Raw genomic sequence first — 18,134 nt, 5'->3', positions numbered from 1 at the left:
GTTTGGACTCTTGTGTAAGACCATGGGACTTAGTGCCTAAACTCGAATATTGATTCAATTAAGCAGAATTAACCGAATTAAACAGGAAACTGAATAATTAGACATTAGGTGATGACTCGACAAATAATCCGAACTGTCGGCCAAGCGACAGGACTGTCGTCACAATATGGTGGTTGGCGCCAGAATTTTTAGTAAATGTCTGGCGCTACACACCATACAGTGGCGCTACAGCCCAGATTTTGGCACCAACATTGGAGCCTCGGTCTGGGACTGTTATCGATATTTTAGTCAACTTGGGTATGCCTAAAGTCGTACTAGGTCAATTCCGATTAAAAGAAGAATAATTTTATTGACTCGAATTAATTAATTAATTAGGCAAAGTTCTTTAAGTCATTAATTATAATCTCGACACAAATCAACAAACGGTTAGGAGGAGCATAGAATATATATGCGCAAAAAATAATGCACAATTAGTCAAGTAGGCACAATATGATGCAATGAGTTCGCAACCAAACCATGGCGCTAGTTCTCTAAAGTTCGGGATATGGTTTAGTCAAATAGGGTCCATGGTTAATTGTTCAGATGCACCGCGTAGAAGCCTAACCGTGAAGGGTTAACGCGTGTGGATAGAACACCGCGAGTTTTTTTAGAAAAAACTCACTTCCATGGTTTGGTGAATTCAACATCTCAGATGTACCCCTTGTTGCCAGGAGCGTTCAATCGGGTAGATAGAGCATGAATTCCCAGAGGGTTATGTCCATATGTAAAACACATATGGGTTTCAGAAAAATGAGAAAAAATTCAATCAGGAAGTAGGATCGAGCAAACAATACGAAAAATCGGTCGAAATTAGGACGCATATTTCTGGCTCGGTATTGGGGGAAATTGGCGCCAGCAAACAGAGACTGGCGCCAACTTTTAGCTGTAGCGCCTGGCGCCAATACTAGCGTCTGGCGCTACGGCTAAAAATTTGGCGCCAAACTCTGGCCCCTGACGCTACTTCCCACATGCCTCAGCAGCTTTTTGTGCTCGATAAAATCATCCAGTTTCGCGCGGTGTTATTTCAGTCCTAGTTGTGAAAGACATTTCTCAAATTTCCTACGTGTAAAATCCTATGTTTTTGACTCATTACGGATGGTCTTTCTAATGAGAACCTTTTTATGCATATGACAATAATGTTAATCAAAATTACGCACATGAAATACTTAGAACTTTTCGAGTCTCATCCACTCATTCTAAATCATTGCCGAAACAAATTCAGGAATTAAAATAGAAATCCTCCCTAGTGGAGTCGCCAAAAACTGTGGGGAATATTTTCAAGCCTTTAAATATCCCACTAGCTTGAACCCCACTGTGATCATACACTAAAGTACAGTGGCGTCAAAAAGGGAAGAAGATAGAGCAAAAGAGTCGCCAACAAGTTTTTAAGGAACTTGTAAACCGTTCACGAGGTGAAGGTTACACCCCTTAACGATCCAAGAGATCGTCAACTCCATAAGGTCATGAACCAAAATAGGGTTCGGGGATGAAGGTACAAATCTAACCTAAAAGATATTGAACCTGCCCTAATAATAGGCCTCTACTTTATTCTGATCGTATTCATGTGCGCTTTCGGATTAACATGCAATCAATAGGATTAACCTTAAACCTGTTTAATCTATGTTGGTTGAATTTAATGCACAAACAAACTATTATTGGCGATCACTTGAATTATAATCACAATTAACCTAACAAGATTATTAATTATCTTATTAAGCGTGGTTGCAAATACCAATTCCCTTTAACTTGCAATAAAAGGTGATCAAGCAATAACAATATACAATAATATGCATATCAAGCAACATAATGAATAATCATCATCAATCATAATCATAAATGTTAGAAAGAACATCGGAAGCATCATATTCTTAGTCATGCTTAATATTAAAAACACCCTAGACATGATACTAGGAATATCATAATAATAATATAAACATGATGTCTACATCATAAAATCAATTAATCAATAAAGTACCTACTTGGATGCCTCGTACCTCTTTCTAATTACAAAATACACACGTTAGTAACTTCAATAATAAACAAAGCAATTAAATTAAATAATAAAGATTTGGGACCAAACCCTCAGAAATTAAAACCTTTCACGTCTAGGGCGAAGGCAACTTCGAATATGGCTAGGTGTATCAAGATCTTGTGAATGCGGAATTTTGTGTAAAACAAGAAAAGTATTAGAAAATAAAGAATGAATGAATGATGATGAAAGTTGAAGAAAAGAGATGAGTGAAAAGGATTATTTGACTGTAGATGAGTGATAATTGGTGAATGATGAAGATAGTTGATGAAGACTTAAGAATAAAGAGAATTGGTGAATGATAGATGTAAATCCGTCCCTCAAAACGGAGTTTTTGATACGATATTTATAGAGAAAAACATCCAAAAAAGATAATTTATCAAAACAGAGCCTGAAGATCGCAAAAACAACTTGGCGCCAACCCTGGCTCATTGGCGCCAGGACTAGTGGCTAGCGCCAGGCGCCAATCCTGGTTCCAGGCACCAAGGCCTGGGGTTGGACGCCAAACCTGCTTTTAACACGTTTTCGAAAATCTGATAATTTTACCGTACTGGAAGATAAAATAATATAATTTCACTCGAAAATGCTATTTGATCTAATTAAAACTCTAAAGAATCCTAATTGAATTAAGAATGATAAGAACCTTCTAGAATGTTCTAGAAGACCAAAACCATTCTTAATTACATTAGGAATGATAAATCATATTAGGCCCTCCCCTAGATCATTGGGCCGTACTTAAAACTCAAACCGAGCCCATTTTAGTAAATTGGCCATAAATTCCTCAATATTCATCGGAATTGGGCTTATAATATATCGTTGGAAAGGTCTTTGCAAGCCCCATCCAACTACACCACTATTGGACCCATATCATGGACCAACCAAACTGGATTGGCTGTTTTCCTTCAAATAAAGTTTTCAAAAATAGAGAGAAGAGAAAAGAAAAGAAATAAAACTTTTCGCAACACTAGACCTTTCCACACTTTCGTTTCATTCGATTATGATTCGACGTGAAAGGTACTCATCACCGGGTTAGGTTTTGGGGAGACACAAATGGGTGTCTACACTAACTTACCGGACAGTTAGGGTGTCAAAATCATCCACTGTATAAAGAAGCGACGAGACGATGTCGCGCCTATGTAGTCATGTGCCCCCAGTTTTGAGACACGTGTACTCATCTTGTGGACAAAACTGTTGAGAGAGTTGTTGACTTTCTTCCCTCTCACTGGATTTGGATATATGCCTCCAGTCCTGAGACATGTATTTCTATCTTGTGGACTTTCGGCTCGAATACCGGACCATTTCGGCTCTAATACCAAAAACCCCTTTTCATCTTTTTACTTTGTTGAAGTCAGGCTAAAGTTTCAATAACATATCGAGGGACTTTAGACCAACGATGACAAGATTGAGAGGAAATCTTCCCCTTTTATCCTTTTAAAACCGATCTCTTCTCATGACTTGACATCACCCAGAACATCTTTACTTGTAAAAGCATTCTACAATTGCAAAGGATCAATCCAGATTCTTTAGCGTGTTAAGACTAGGAAAAACTTTTTCTAGCCTTATTAGCTACTTGTTCCAAACACTTAGCGAACCAAGGATTGTTTCGACATGCTTAAATATTACTGAAAGATTCTCTATCCTTAAAGAACTTCGTAGAATGAGTCTCGGATTTATTTCCTTAACTATTTTGATCATCGTCTATTCTAAACTCGATCAAAGTGGGGGGTAACTTTAGACATCTACTTTTGGCCTCCTGTCCCGACAAGAAGTGCAATGACGATAAATAAAACCATCTTCGTGTTGGATCAAAGTGAAGAATGCTTATAGATAACTGGTTAAGCCACAAAACACAAAAAACTAGTCCAAATTAAAGAAAAAGCCAAAACAAAGGTCCAATTAACTAAACCCAATCGTAATTAGGCTTAAGCCCGTGCTTAAAATCCAATAATGACGGATTAAGGAGCGCCTATGTTAAATCTTAGTGTTGCCGCTGAATAGCCGCGTGCATCTCTAAAAGTCGCGCAGGGCTGCCGCGCGCAGCTAATCAGTTGTGCGCGACACCCTGCGCAACCTCCAGAGTTGCGCTGCGGAAGATTCAGAATTATACGGAAAATATAAAATCGAATCTTACCATAAAGTCGCGCGCAAGACAATTAGTTGCACTGCGCATAGCAGCGCAACCCAATCACTTGCGTAGGGATGCCGCGCGCAACTCATCCTGTTGCGTGCGACACCTGCTGTGGCAGAATGCTCGTAACCCTAAACCTAATCATTCCCTATAAATACAAGCTTAGACCGAGGCTTAATTAGACAGAAAAAATAACCTAAAACTCTTGCGAAATACTTGTGAACTTGTGCAACCTAGCCCCTCTTGTCCTAAACACTCACCCTTTTGATATTTTGTTACTACGGTGGAGGTTCCCCAACAATAAGGAGTCCATAAGTGTTCTAAAAGGAGATGTAGAAAAGAGAAGTGGTAAATTCCCGAGCACTTAGTTAAATCACATTTATTTTCTTGTTTAAAAGAGCCTTAATTAATTAATTAGTGTTGTTTGATCACCTTTAAAATAATTAATTAATCAATTCCACATAGTATCTTGCATTAAATAAATATTAGAATTGAATTAAATAATTGTTTGTTGATCACATAAGCCAAGGCGAATATTGTTTATTTTCTTGTTCTTTTCACGAATTTGATTAAATAATAATAACGACATTACGATGTAATTCCTACGTGAATTAATGCTTGTAAATAAAATCAACTAACATAGTTTTAGGTATCGCGTTGCATATATTGTTTGGTGATGAAATTGTAAAAAAGGAAGAGCTAGTAGAGGTCGCACTAGGGCTAGGATAACGATTCCCCTCTAAAATGAACGTTATTTTAGTACCCTCCCTCCCGAACTCATTTCTGGTTTATAGACCAATTTGGGCATGGGTAAACTTATAATTCGTGCTAATTATTCCATGAACTCCACATAGAAGAAAGACATGAACGAGGTTTATGAGTTTTTCCTAAAACTCATTGGTGATTCCCTACTTGTTTCTTATAAAAAAGGGTAATTATAGGATCAATTCTAATTCAAGGTCCCCCAAACAGTCAGGAATTCAAATCCTACTACACCCTAACAAGTGTAAAGTCCTAGGCTTTTAAGTGGCCATGGGCATTTAAGGAGAGCACCCCTTACGATGGGATCACCCTCCTTACAGTTAGGTTGAAGAAATACCTTTCTCTAGTGTGCTAACACTACAAGAAAACACATTTATGGCAACGACGTTATGCAACAACAAATTGTACGTCATTGCAACAAAGGTTATTTGCGACAACTGCAATTTCAACATTACAAATATTGTAGCAAAACTGAAAATTTCATTTCCCTCCCTCCAAATATAGCGCAGGCACTCAATGAAAATTTGGGTCAGGTTTTTGCAGTGAAATAGTTGTTGTGCAATAAAAAGTATATATATGACAACAACCAATGTAGTTAATTTATTCACAATGACTAACCTGTTTTAAGCAACCCAAATTTATCACTTAAAGCTATAAACATGTAATTAATTTATCACTTAAAGCTATCACAAATTAAAACCTAAGAATTCATGTATACATCTAATACAATATGCACACCACCTGTTCAACATTATGTCTTAAAGACCCAAAATTTACTTTCACTACCAAATTTTGTGGGAATTACATAAAATTTCCTTATATTCAAGAATTCACTTCTAGATTTTTTAGATTCAAGCAAAATTTAGCAACACAAAGAAGAGACAAGAAGAAGGGTTTTCAAAGTTCAATTATTACCTGTGTAGCGGAGGCGTGTTCTTTGTGAGTTCTTGTTGATCGCCCGATTGGGTGGTGAATTGGTGATGAACCGTGATATTAAAGTTGAAATTGAAAGATATTTGAAGAGGGATAACCGTGATTTTAGGGTTTGAATGAAAAAAATTGAAGCAGAGTTGAAGTTTCCCGATTTTGATTAGGTTTCATTATTGGTGATTTTGGGAAGGTTTTTTTTTTATTTTGACAGGTATTTTGGGAAGATGAATAAGGCTATTGGATTAAAGATGGGTTTAATTAGCGGTTGTGAGGGTGTTTTAATGGGGGTATGGCTTCTAATCCGTGTATTTATCGAGTGGCCAATGAGAATTATAACTCAATAGTTAATACTGTTAAAGAGATTATAACTAACTTACTAACTATTACTAGCTTACTGTTATTAGTAACTTACTGAAAGTCTGTTCTTATACGTTGAAATTCAGTTCAGTTTAGTTCAGCTCAGCTTAGTTCAATTCAGTTCAGTTCAGTTCAGTTCAGTCTATGAGAACAGGCCCAAACTTGCTAGTTAAAACAAAATATAAATTCAAGTATACAACTAATAAAATTAAAGTATAAATTATAATTATTACTATAAGTATATAACGTGTTTAAAACCTGACCAATTGCAAGTTTACACTTAAATTCGTTCTAATTCATTACTCGATCAATGTAATTTGTTTAAAATCTCTAAATCTTTATTCAATTTTGACATGTTTAATACATTTTGAATATTTTATGACCCGATAAGTCCATTATCTATATCACCCGACTTTATTATGACTTGAGTCAATTGACTCGTTTCAACTCATGATTCGATTAACCCAACTTATTTATAACTCATATTAATTAACCGAGCATATTTATGACTGGAACCAAATTTCAACTTGTTCTAATTTTCGTTACCTATTCAACCTAACTTGTTTAACTCATAACTCGATTTTAATTTGATCTGATTTGAATTCGTGTATGATTCGTAACCTAAGTCATTTGATTTGAATTCGTGTATGAGTATTAATGTATAAGTCATAACTTGTTATACGTACAATATGACCTAATAAACCCAATTCTTTAAAACATGCTAAATTATATCCTAATTCACTTGATTTGTTTAACTCGCTATTCAATCAACCCAGCTTGTTTAGTGACCCTTATTAATTAATTGTGACTTTGTGAGTTAGGATTTTACCCAATTCTTCATAACCTGCCCAATTATATCCTAACTCACTTGATTTGTTTAACTCACTATTCAATCAACCCAACTTGTTTTATGACCATGATTAATTAATTGTGACTTTGTGAGTTAGGATTTAACCCAATTTGTTTTGAACCAAAACTCGTTTTTAAATCGACTGAGTTCAACCGGAACCGATTACGACCCGAACCGATTATAATCTGACCCGATTAGAACCCGATCTGTTTTGACCCGAAAACTGTTCTAAATTGGAAAACCCCGTTTTCAAACTGACCAAGTTAAACCTGAACCGATTATGACTTGAACCGATTACAACCTGACCCGATAAAGACCCGATTTGTTTTGACCCAAAACCCACTTAAAACCAAAAAAATCGGTTTTCAAACTGTAGAGTTCAACCCGAACCAATTATGACCAGAACCGATTACAAACCGATCTGATTAGAACCGGACCCGAATAGAAACTGTAGTTAAAAAACCCAAACCGAACTGACCCGATTTTATTTAAAACCGAACTGAACCGGCCCCTTAATTATTTAAACTCGTTATAAACCGACCCGTTACAAACTCAAAACTTATAAACCAAACCGAAAACCGAACCGTTAACCCGATTGACACCTCTAATCTTGTTGGTTAGTAGCACTGAAGAGGACGAGTCATGACAACTAAATTATAATAGTTATATATTAGTACTTTAGTAGCACTGATGGGACCATCTCTTATTGCCATTTACCCTGTATACTCCAACTTGAAGGCATTATATGTACTACTACTCTAAGAAAGGATCGATTCCTAACAAGTTAACATACGTATAATACAAAAAAACACACTATAAGTCATTAGGACAAGGAATATAATATTGGTTGGTAATTTTAGTCTTCTGTTTTTTTCCTTTAACAAGGTTTAGTTTTATGGATTTCTTGTATTTGTTTTGTTTCGTGCCCTGTAATTTTATATGAGTGAGGGGAAGAAGATTGAAGAAACAAGTTTTGTGCAAAATGAGTTCATTTTTCGAACTTTTGTATTTGTAGAATACAAGTTAAAGCATAAATTTGAGCTATGAAAATTGTTATCACTTTTTCCGGTATAAAAATTTGATATTTCAATAATATAGTTTTTTTTATGTTAGGATATGGCATTGAATAAGGCATGGATGAAATTAAAGAATCGTTCATCCTCTGATTATATTTATGGTGTAGATAGCTTCTTAGATTTTGCCCTTTCTAGTGTTGAAGAAAATGAAAAAGAAACTATCACTATTAGGTGTCCATGTAATGTTGTCGTAATATATTTTATAAAATTAAAGAAAATGTGATGTTAGATTTGACTTGCTAAAATGGGGAATGTATGAGAAGTATACTTCATGGGAATTCCATGGAAAATTATATGATGATTCAAGTGATGAGGAAAACGACCATGGCAATGACTTTGGCAATCATGATAGTGGATTTGCCATGTTACAAGATGCTTATGGTGTAGCTGCTATGAACGTGGGGCTAGATGAGGATACATCTAATGAAAACAACCTGATGCCTGAAGAACCTACTGATACACACAAGTTTTACCGTTTATTAAAAGAGTATCAACAACCATTAACTATAGACGGTACAACAATGTCTAAACTATCATATATTGTGAAAGTGTTGCATTTGAAGGTCCTCAATAAGTGGAGTGACAGTTCGTTTGATAGCTTACTTAAGTTACAACGTCAAGCTTATGGCTCTACAATTCCTGATTCTTATTATGAGGCAAAGAAACTCATTAAAGATTTGGGTCTTGATTATATAAAGATCGATGCTTGTCAAAATGCTTGCATTATTTATTGGAAAGAGAAAGAAAATTTGACTACCACATGTGGTCTATCGAGAAGAAAAAGTGATGAAAAAGGTTCTTCTAAAAGTATAACAAAGGTGCCTCACAAGGTTTTGCGCTACTTTCCATTGAAGCCTAGGCTACAAAGGTTGTACATGTCTAGATAGACAGCTGAAGATATGCGATGGCATAGTGAAGATAAGTTCAATGATGATATAATGAGGCATCCTTGTGACTCAATTGCTTGGAAATCATTTGATATGGAATTCATTACATTTGGCAAAGAATCGCGTAACGTAAGGCTAGGACTAGCTTGTGATGGGTTTCAACCATTTAATAATTCACAGCATAGTACCTCGCCTGTTGTTCTTATTCCATATAATCTACCTCCATAGGTATGCATGAAAGCTCATTCATTCATATTAACTTTACTTATACCCGGACCTACTAGCCCAAGAAGAAATATAGATGTATATCTTCAGCCATTAGTTGATGAATTGAAAGAGATTTGGAACATTGGAATTGAGACATATGATTCTTTTTCTAAGGAAAATTTCCAGATGCATGCAGTAGTGTTGTGGACAATCAATGACTTTCCTGCCTATGGAGATCTTTCCTGATGGACCACTAAAGGCCATTTTGCATGCCCATGCTGCCATAAAGAAATGAAATGAACATCTTTGCTGATCAAGGGTGGCTATTTAGATCATCGACGTTGGCTTCCACTTGATCATATATGGAGAAAGATGCTGCTTCCTTTAACAATAAAAAGGAGAAAAGGCGTGCACCGCTTCCATTGAGTGGGGAAGAGGTACTACAACACTTGTCTCGTTTTACACCAGGAAAGTTTGGGAAGACTTGTAACAAAAGAAAAATGGATGCCTCCAATAGTCTGTATGGGTGGCATAAAAGAAGCATTTTTTTAATTTGCCTTATTGGAGTAAGTTTAAAATTCGTTATAACTTAGATGTTATGCACATTGAAAAAATGTCTCTGATAACATTTTGGGTACTTTGTTGGGCATAAAAGGCAAGAGCAAAGATACCACAAACGCTCGAATAGATTTGATGAAGATGAAAGTTAGAAGTGAATTGCACTCGATATTGGATGGTGATAAAGTACGTGTTCCTGTTGCATGTTACTCTCTAAGCTCAAGTGCCAAAGCTCCCATATGTGATATGTTTACTAAAATAAAATCCCCATATGGCTATTTATCAAACATTTCTCATTGTGTAAAGGATAATGGAAAAAAGATTTCTTGCTTGAAAAGTCATGATCATCATGTGTTCATTGAGCAGTTACTTCCTCTTGTAACGCGTGGCTTTTTACCAAAGTATGTGTATGAACCTCTAGTAGAGTTAAGTTCCTTTTTTAGGAATTTGTGTTCAAAGAGTATAACCATCGGTAAACTGGAAGATATTGAAAGAAAAATCTCTTACACATTGTGTAAGCTTGAGATGATTTTTCCACGAGCTTTTCTTGATGTCATGTTTCATTTAGTTATACACTTGGCAGCCAAGGCAAAGATTTCTGGGTGTAGACACCCATTTGTGTCTCCCCAAAACCAAACCCAGTGATGAGTACCTTTCACGTCGAATCATAATCGAATGAAGTGAAAGTGTGGAAAGTCTAGTGTTGCGGTTAGTTTTTATTTCTTCTCTTTCTCTCTGTTTTTGAAAACCTATTTTAATAAAATAGCCAATCCAGTTTGGTTTGGTCCATGGCAAGGGTCCAATAATGGTGTAGTTGGGTCGGGTTCGAAAAGAGCTTTCCAATGATATATTATAAGCCCAATTCCGATGAATAATGAGGAAGTTATGGCCAAATAGCTAAACTGGGCCCGGTTTGATCTTTATATGCGACCCAATGATCTAGAGGAGGGCTTATTATGATTTATCATTCCTAATGTGATTAGGATTGATTATAGTCTTCTAGAATCTTCTAGAAGGATCTTTTGAATCCTAATTTGATTAGCATTGATAAATTGACTTTAGTTGACTTTTGAGAGTTTTAATTAGAATAAAAGAAGTGTTTTTAAGGAAAATACAGTTTTACCCTCTCGTATGTTTAAATTTTATCAAAATAAGAAAACGCGTGGAAAATTATTTGCAGCGCCATACGACATGTCTGTCGCCTGGCGTCTAACGACAGGCGCGTGTTTGGCGTTGCATTCGTGTTTTATTCTTTTCGAAATTCTGATTCGTTTTTTATCATATCCGGCTTATTTTCTCTATAAATAGCTCCTAAAACCTCCGTTTTCAATCATCAATTCTCAATTCTTCTCATCTAATTCTTACCAACTCTCATCAAGAAATTCTTGATTGCTCTCTCTCTCTCTTTTCTAAACTAGCTTTTCTCAAACAAAATTCCGCATTCACAAGATCTAGACACACCTAGCATTGTTCGAAGTTGTTTTCTCCCTAGACGTGAAAGGTTTTAATTTCTGAGGGTTTGGTCCTAAATCTCTCTTTCAATTATTTAATTTAACTGTTTGATTATTATTTTCCTTGAAGTTATTAACGTGTGTATTTTGTTATTAGAAAGAGGTACGAGACATCCAAGTAAGTGCTTTAATTGATTTATTGCTATTATGATATAGAAATCATGCCTATGTTGTTATTATGATTCCTTGTGTCATGTTAGGGTGTTTTGATCTTCCTAGTATCATGTTTAGGGGGTAAAGAATAAGTTTCTTAGATCAATTATGATTTCTATGATCCCTTTTATTGTCTTTTATTAATATGCATGTTAGTATCATGTTAGGGCTAAATATTTGATTTTTATTGTTTAGTGACATGCTAGGGTTTGTTATTAATCTTGTTAGTATCATGCCTAGGATCTTGCTATTATTATGCTTTAACATGATTATAATAATTATGATTATGATTATTTTTATTGTTATGAATAATAATTATTATTATTATGTTGCTTGATTATATTTATTGTTATTGCTTGATCACGCCTTTTATGCATGTTTAAATGAAATTGGTACTTTTAATCACGCTTAATAAGATAATTAATAATCTTGTTTAGGGTTAATTTGATTATAATACAAGTGATTGCCAATAATAGTTTTGTTTGTGCATTAATATTCAACCAACATAAATAAACAGGTTTAGGGTTAATCCTATTGATTGCATGTTAGTCAGAAAGCGCACATGAATACAAGAAGAATAAAGTAGGTGCCTATTATTAGGGCAGGTTCATTCTCTTTTAGGTTGGATTTATACCTTCATCCCCGAACTTCCAGTCATGGATCCAGACCTATTGGAGGTGACAATCTCCTGGATCATTAAGGGGTGTAACCTTCACCTCGTGAACAATTTACAAGTTCCTAAAACTTGTTGGCAACTCTTTTGCTCTAGCTTCCTTTCCTTTGGACGCCACCGTACTTTAGTGTATGATACAGTGGGGTTCAAGTTTTGGGTAATGCTTGAAATATTCCCTACACTGGGCAAGTTCGTTATTGTTGGATGTATCCAGTTGAGAGGTATGTTAGTTAATTTTTTTTTTTAGTAATAATATAATTTTGAGAATTCACTGACTTTAAAAAGCACTTTAAACTTAATAGATACATTCAAACGTTGAAATCATATGTTCGTAACAGAGCACACCCAGAAGGTTCAATAGTTGAAGGATACCTTGCTGATGAATGTCTAACATTCTGCTCTAGGTATATGAATGATTTTGACACTGTTTTCAATCGTAAAGCGAGAAATGATGATTATAGAAAGAGGTTCAATCGTAAAGTGAGTAGCATTGGACAAGGTGTTCTTGTACATCTTGATTTTGAGGAGAGTGATCAAATACACTCTTATATTCTACATAATTGTGATGAACTTGTCGAGTTTGTTAAGTAAGTTTGGTGGAATAGTTTATTTGTTACGATATCAATTGTTTATAATTATTAAGTACACTATCTTAATTTAAATTCCAATTTATTAATTTTTTTGCAGCGAGCACAAGTTAGAATTTCAAACAGAATGCCCAAGAAACATAGAAAAAAGGCATAAAGCACAATTTTCCAAATTGATACTTGATCGTGTATGTTTATTTTCATTGTAATATAATGTCTATTTTTTTTTCACTATCAATACATACATATTATATTATTTATCATCATTTAACACCCTTATTTTTTTTAGGTACGAAAGTTGCATGGAGAGGATTTTGTTGATAATGATCTTTATAATCTAGTTTGTGGTCCTTTAAGGGTTGCAAGGCGTTATACTGGATACATTGTAAATGGTTATAGGTTTCACACTAATGACCGCTAGGAATATAGAAAAACACAAAATTCTAGAGTGATGGTTAGAGGTGATGACTCCTCAGATAAGGAGTATTTTGGTGTTTTAGGTGATATATTTGAGCTGCATTACCCTGGTGGAAATCGTGTTTTTGTTTTCAAATGTAATTGGTTCGATGTAAGCTACCATGGTAGAGGGTATAAGGTTGATGAATATGGATTCATTAGTGTTAATAAGACACGAACTTTAAAGATAGATGAAGTTTTTGTCCTAGAATCACAAGTGGAACAAGTATTCTTTATACAAGATCCCATAGATAAGGATTGGGACTTTGTTGTAAAGGCTCAACCAAGGGATTTTTATAATATGCCAATGATGATGTTGATAAACAACATTTGGATGTGGATGCATATCAGCATGATAAGGTGGAGTTGATTGGGGAAAGGCCAAGTCCCTTGGGCACTAATTTTTCAGTAGAATCTCTAGCTACAAATACATTTGTAGTTGAACGAGAGAAAAAGGTCGTTGAAATGGTTAAAAAGTTGCTACTGTTGGTAATTCAATGACACAAGAAGAGATATTAATTCAAGTTTTAGAGCCAAGGTCTGGGTATGTTCGTGGAAAAGGGACTGCACTACGTGGTTATTCTAAAGGAAAACAACAATTGGAACAAAGAAGACTTGTTGAGCAACAACAGAAAATACAAGAACAAGAACAAAGGATAAAAGAGCTAGAAGAAAGACATCAAAAGCAACAACAAGAGTTTAAAGACTGTAAACAAAGGCAGCCACAAGAAGTTGAAAAGCGTAAAGCACACCAACAAGCTATGGAAGATTTTAAAAGAGAGTTGCTGCAGCAGCTTGCAAACAGAGGTATCTAGTAATTAAGATAGAGGTAAAACTTTTACTATGTATTTTATTTTGCGCTATATATTCATTAACCTTAAAAGTTGCAAAACTGGATGTTAGTTGCAAAATTCGGTTTACATAGCCCACCAAAATTTAAAACTCATCATCAATTAAAACTTATTATTATTTTTTTTTTTTTTTTTTTTTTTTTTTTTGTGGCAAAGATCACATTTATTTTTTCTTTTCTTTTTCTTTAAATCTTGTTATTCCCTTTTCTTCTTTATTTTTCTTCCTGCTACACTTTCTATGTATCACTTATACTTGACTTAATACTATATATATATATATATATAAATTAGGAAGAAAAAAAAATTAAAAAATAAATAAAATAAATAAAAAAAACACTAAACTGGTAATTTCTTGTAAAAAGTATCAGTTTACATATAACTCATATTTTGATAACTCAAATGAAGTATTAAATTTGTTACTATTATTTGGCTATCATAGATTAAGTAAAACTATTATTACTCACTGTAAACTTGTATAAGTGATGTCTAAATTGTATGCTAAAACTAATGTTACGGAATTTGCTAACTATAACCTTTGATAAGTTGTTATCGAAACTATTTAATTTATATCTCCAATTGTATGCAGATTAGGATATGGAAGTTTTGCTAAGGTGCCTTCATTGTGGATGTTGAAAGAAGATGGGTATTTTGGGCATTGAATGAACTGATGTTGTATTTTTTTTGGAATGAATGAAATACTATCTTGAATGTTGTGGTAGGAATAGAGTACTACCAATTTTTGGGCATGACATTAAACTATGTATATTCTGAATATTATGTGACATTGATGTCACATTTTGGGCAAACAAGGAAAATGTTTGTACTTGGAACAACTTCCATCTTTTATATATTCAAAATGGTAAATTCAAGTATCATGGTAATTGTTATGAAAAAACTAAAATAAATAATTATTACTAAAAATTAAATTAGGTGACAATAGTGTAGTTGTCGCTAAAAACAATCAAAATCATACATTACATAATTTTTGCGACCACTATTGTTGTTTCAAAAACGTTGAAGTAGTACAACGACAAATGTCGTTTTCTTTCCTAAACTAATTATTGCAATGACTATTGTTGTTGCAAAAACAATGATGTAACACAACGACATTTGTCGTTGTCTTTCCTAAACTAATTATAGCAACGACTATTTTGGTTGTCTAAAACTATTTACCATCGATCAAGTTTAATGCATATTCAGAAACAACAAATCTTTCACAACAAATAAAGTCGTTGCCAAAAAAAATATTTTTCGCAACAACAATAGTCGTTGCTAAAGCCTTTGGCTATAGGCTTACGGGCAACGACAAATGTCGTTGCAAAATACGTATTTAGCAACGACTAATTGTATATTGCAACGACTTCAATCGTTGTGAAAAATGTATTTTCTTGTAGTGTAATAAGGAAACCTAAATTATAATTTACGGAGTACAAAATAACAAAATATACTCTCCTTGAATTAAGCAATCTAAAGTCAAATGATATGAACTAAATATATGTTGAAAACCCATGAATAATGTTAATTGAGAAACAATATTAATAAAGTCAAGATATTATCTCGGAGTATCTTAATAATAGGATATTTGACAATTATACATTTTACCAAAAAAAAAAAAAAAAAAAAAAAAAAATTATTAAAAAACCTAAAACAAGGACATGTGGCAGTCATGAAGCTAGTGTACCCTGTTTTAGTATAGTATATACAGATACTCCGTAAAATTTAATTAGTTATATGGGACTTAATCTAGTTCATTTATAGAATTAGAATTGATATATATATATATATATATATATATATGTATAATTTATGAAATTATGAACCATACTTGTTGTTAGTCTAAAAAATAGATATACTCCAATTAAAAAATAAATATATAAAAATATTCTCCTTTATTGAAATCTTAGCACATCTACAATAAAAATACTAATTAATCAAATATATAAGTTTAGAAATTATTCCATATCAAACTATTAATAATGTAGCTAGCTAGTTTATTCAATAACACATGTTTAACCATAATAACAACATGTGTTATTGAATAAACTAGCTAGCTACATTATTAATAATTTGATAGGGTGAGTTAGTCCCGACTTAGGGTTTGCGAGTGCGATATCTAGTGTTCATCTTTTTGCGATCAATTTGCAACTCTAATAACATTAATTTATCTTGTATTCGTGTGCTGATTTCGAATATGGGGGGTGAATTAGTGAAAGATTGGGAAAAACTTCGGATAACGGATGAGGAAGGTGTTATTCTAGGTGGGGATTATGTCGAGAAAGTGAGTGAAGATACAAAGGCCAAATTAAACCTCACTTTGGTGGGGAAATTATGGACTGTAAAACCATATAATATTGAAGCAATGAAAAGAACATTATCGAATGTCTGGAGATTAAAGGAAAAATTTGCGATTAGGGTTGTTGAAACGAACCTTTTCGTCTTTCAATTCCTATGCGTGGAGGACAAAAAACGTGTTCTTGAAGGTAGACCCTGGTTCTTTGATGAGAAACTTCTACTATTGCAGGAAGTTATAGGTGATGAGCAACCCTCTGAAATTGTGTTCAAGTATACTCCTATGTGGGTTCGCTTGTTGGATGTACCCCTAAACAAACGTTCGCTGGAAGTCATGTATGATGTAGGAGAATTTTTAGGGGGTTTTTTGGAAGTAGATGAATCTGATCCCTTAGGGTGGGGGGATTGTGTCTGTATCAAGGTGCAAGTGGATATTAATAAACCACTTAGAATAGGCCTATTCCTTGCTATGGGGAAAAATCAAACTCGATGGGTGGATATTAAGTATGAAAGACTTGCGGATTTTTGTTTCTTTTGCGGAAGATTGGAGCATACAGAACGAGAATGCCAACACAAAGAACAAGAGAAGGGGGATGTTGCAAAGTTGGTGTACCAATATGGTCCGTGGCTACATGCATCGCCAAGGAAAAGAACTAAAATAGATGTGATTGAACGAGAGGCTGAGAAGACATGGGTTGACCGTATGAAAAGTGTAGCAAGTTCGAAGAAGGTGCCTGTGTACAGTGACTCGGATGTGATCAAGTTAGGGCAAGTGGGGGTTGCTAGAAGGCTGGCTTTCTATTCGCCAAGTGAGCATAAACATGAAGCATTGAAGAGTAAGAAGGCTGCACTACTTCCAGTTTTGGATAGTAGTGGAAATAAGATGGTGTTGAGAACTGTGGGGACTGATACGAACATGGAAGGGGAGGAGGTGAACCTGATGGGGAAGGGAGAGAAGAGAGGGAACAATGCAGGGGAAGGGGAGTGCGATCAGGGGAAGTGTGAAGGGTAATTTGAGGAGGGAAAGAGAACTATACATGATATTGAGGGAGTGATAATGATGGATACTAGGGAAGGTAGTGAGGGGGGTGGGGGAATGCCATAAAACGCATTACTAATGCTAAAGGGGAAATGGGAGGAAAGGGTAGGGAGCTAAAGAAGGTGGTGCTTAACAAGGGAATAAAAAAGAGGGAGGGAGAAGAGAATCTGATGGCTGGAAAAAAAAGGGGAAATAGAGAGGATGAAAAGTGTAGTGCTTATATGGTGGTAGATGATGAAGAAGAGGTGAGTGGAAATAAAAAGAGAAGAACCGAGATCCTTACTAAAAATGTGGCGGGCCCCACTCCATGGGCTCTCAGTGATCAATGAACTACATTCTATCTTGGAATTTTCGAGGTTTGGGGAGCCCCTCGGCAACTAGTGCGGTGAGAAATGTAATTATTCTTGAAAAACCCCAAATCATTTTCCTCTCGGAAACGAAGTTAAAAAAGCATGAGATGGAGAAAGTTAAAAATAAGCTAAAATTTAATAACATTTTTGCTGTAAGTTGCGATGGGGAAGGACGAAAGCGTAGTGGTGGAGTTGCGAAGCTATGGAATGATATGGTTGAGGTGGAGATTAAGTCTTATTCTTTGAACCATATTGATTGTTGGATTAAAATGTCAAATAAGCCAAGATGGAGGTTCACGGGTGTCTACGGTCATCCGGAAGCTGAGAACAAGCATCTGACTCGGCTTTTGATAGAGAGTTTGAAAAGGGATTCCACTACCCCTTGGCTTTGTGGGGGAGACT

At 34.9% G+C, this 18,134-nt stretch overlaps 1 protein-coding gene across 1 annotated transcript; it reads left to right on the top strand.

The window, feature by feature from the left end:
- The first annotated feature begins 13,700 nt into the window (after positions 1-13,700).
- Positions 13,701-14,713, top strand: LOC110716772 (ataxin-8-like). Its single transcript, XM_021895404.1, has 3 exons — positions 13,701-14,010; positions 14,535-14,547; positions 14,641-14,713. The coding sequence occupies exons 1-3, from the start codon at positions 13,701-13,703 to the stop codon at positions 14,711-14,713; spliced, it is 396 nt and encodes a 131-aa protein (XP_021751096.1).
- Positions 14,714-18,134: the final 3,421 nt, after the last annotated feature.

The sequence above is a fragment of the Chenopodium quinoa genome, unplaced genomic scaffold (assembly GCF_001683475.1).
Source record: "Chenopodium quinoa cultivar QQ74 unplaced genomic scaffold, ASM168347v1, whole genome shotgun sequence".
Classification (NCBI taxonomy): Eukaryota; Viridiplantae; Streptophyta; class Magnoliopsida; order Caryophyllales; family Amaranthaceae; genus Chenopodium; species Chenopodium quinoa.
Note: the sequence above shows the minus strand (reverse complement) of the source record. Positions and strands in the feature narration are given on the sequence as shown.

Excerpts from the sequence above, each read along its gene's own strand:
- LOC110716772 (XM_021895404.1), top strand. The coding sequence starts at position 13,701 with ATGACACAAGAAGAGATATTAATTCAAGTTTTAGAGCCAAGGTCTGGG.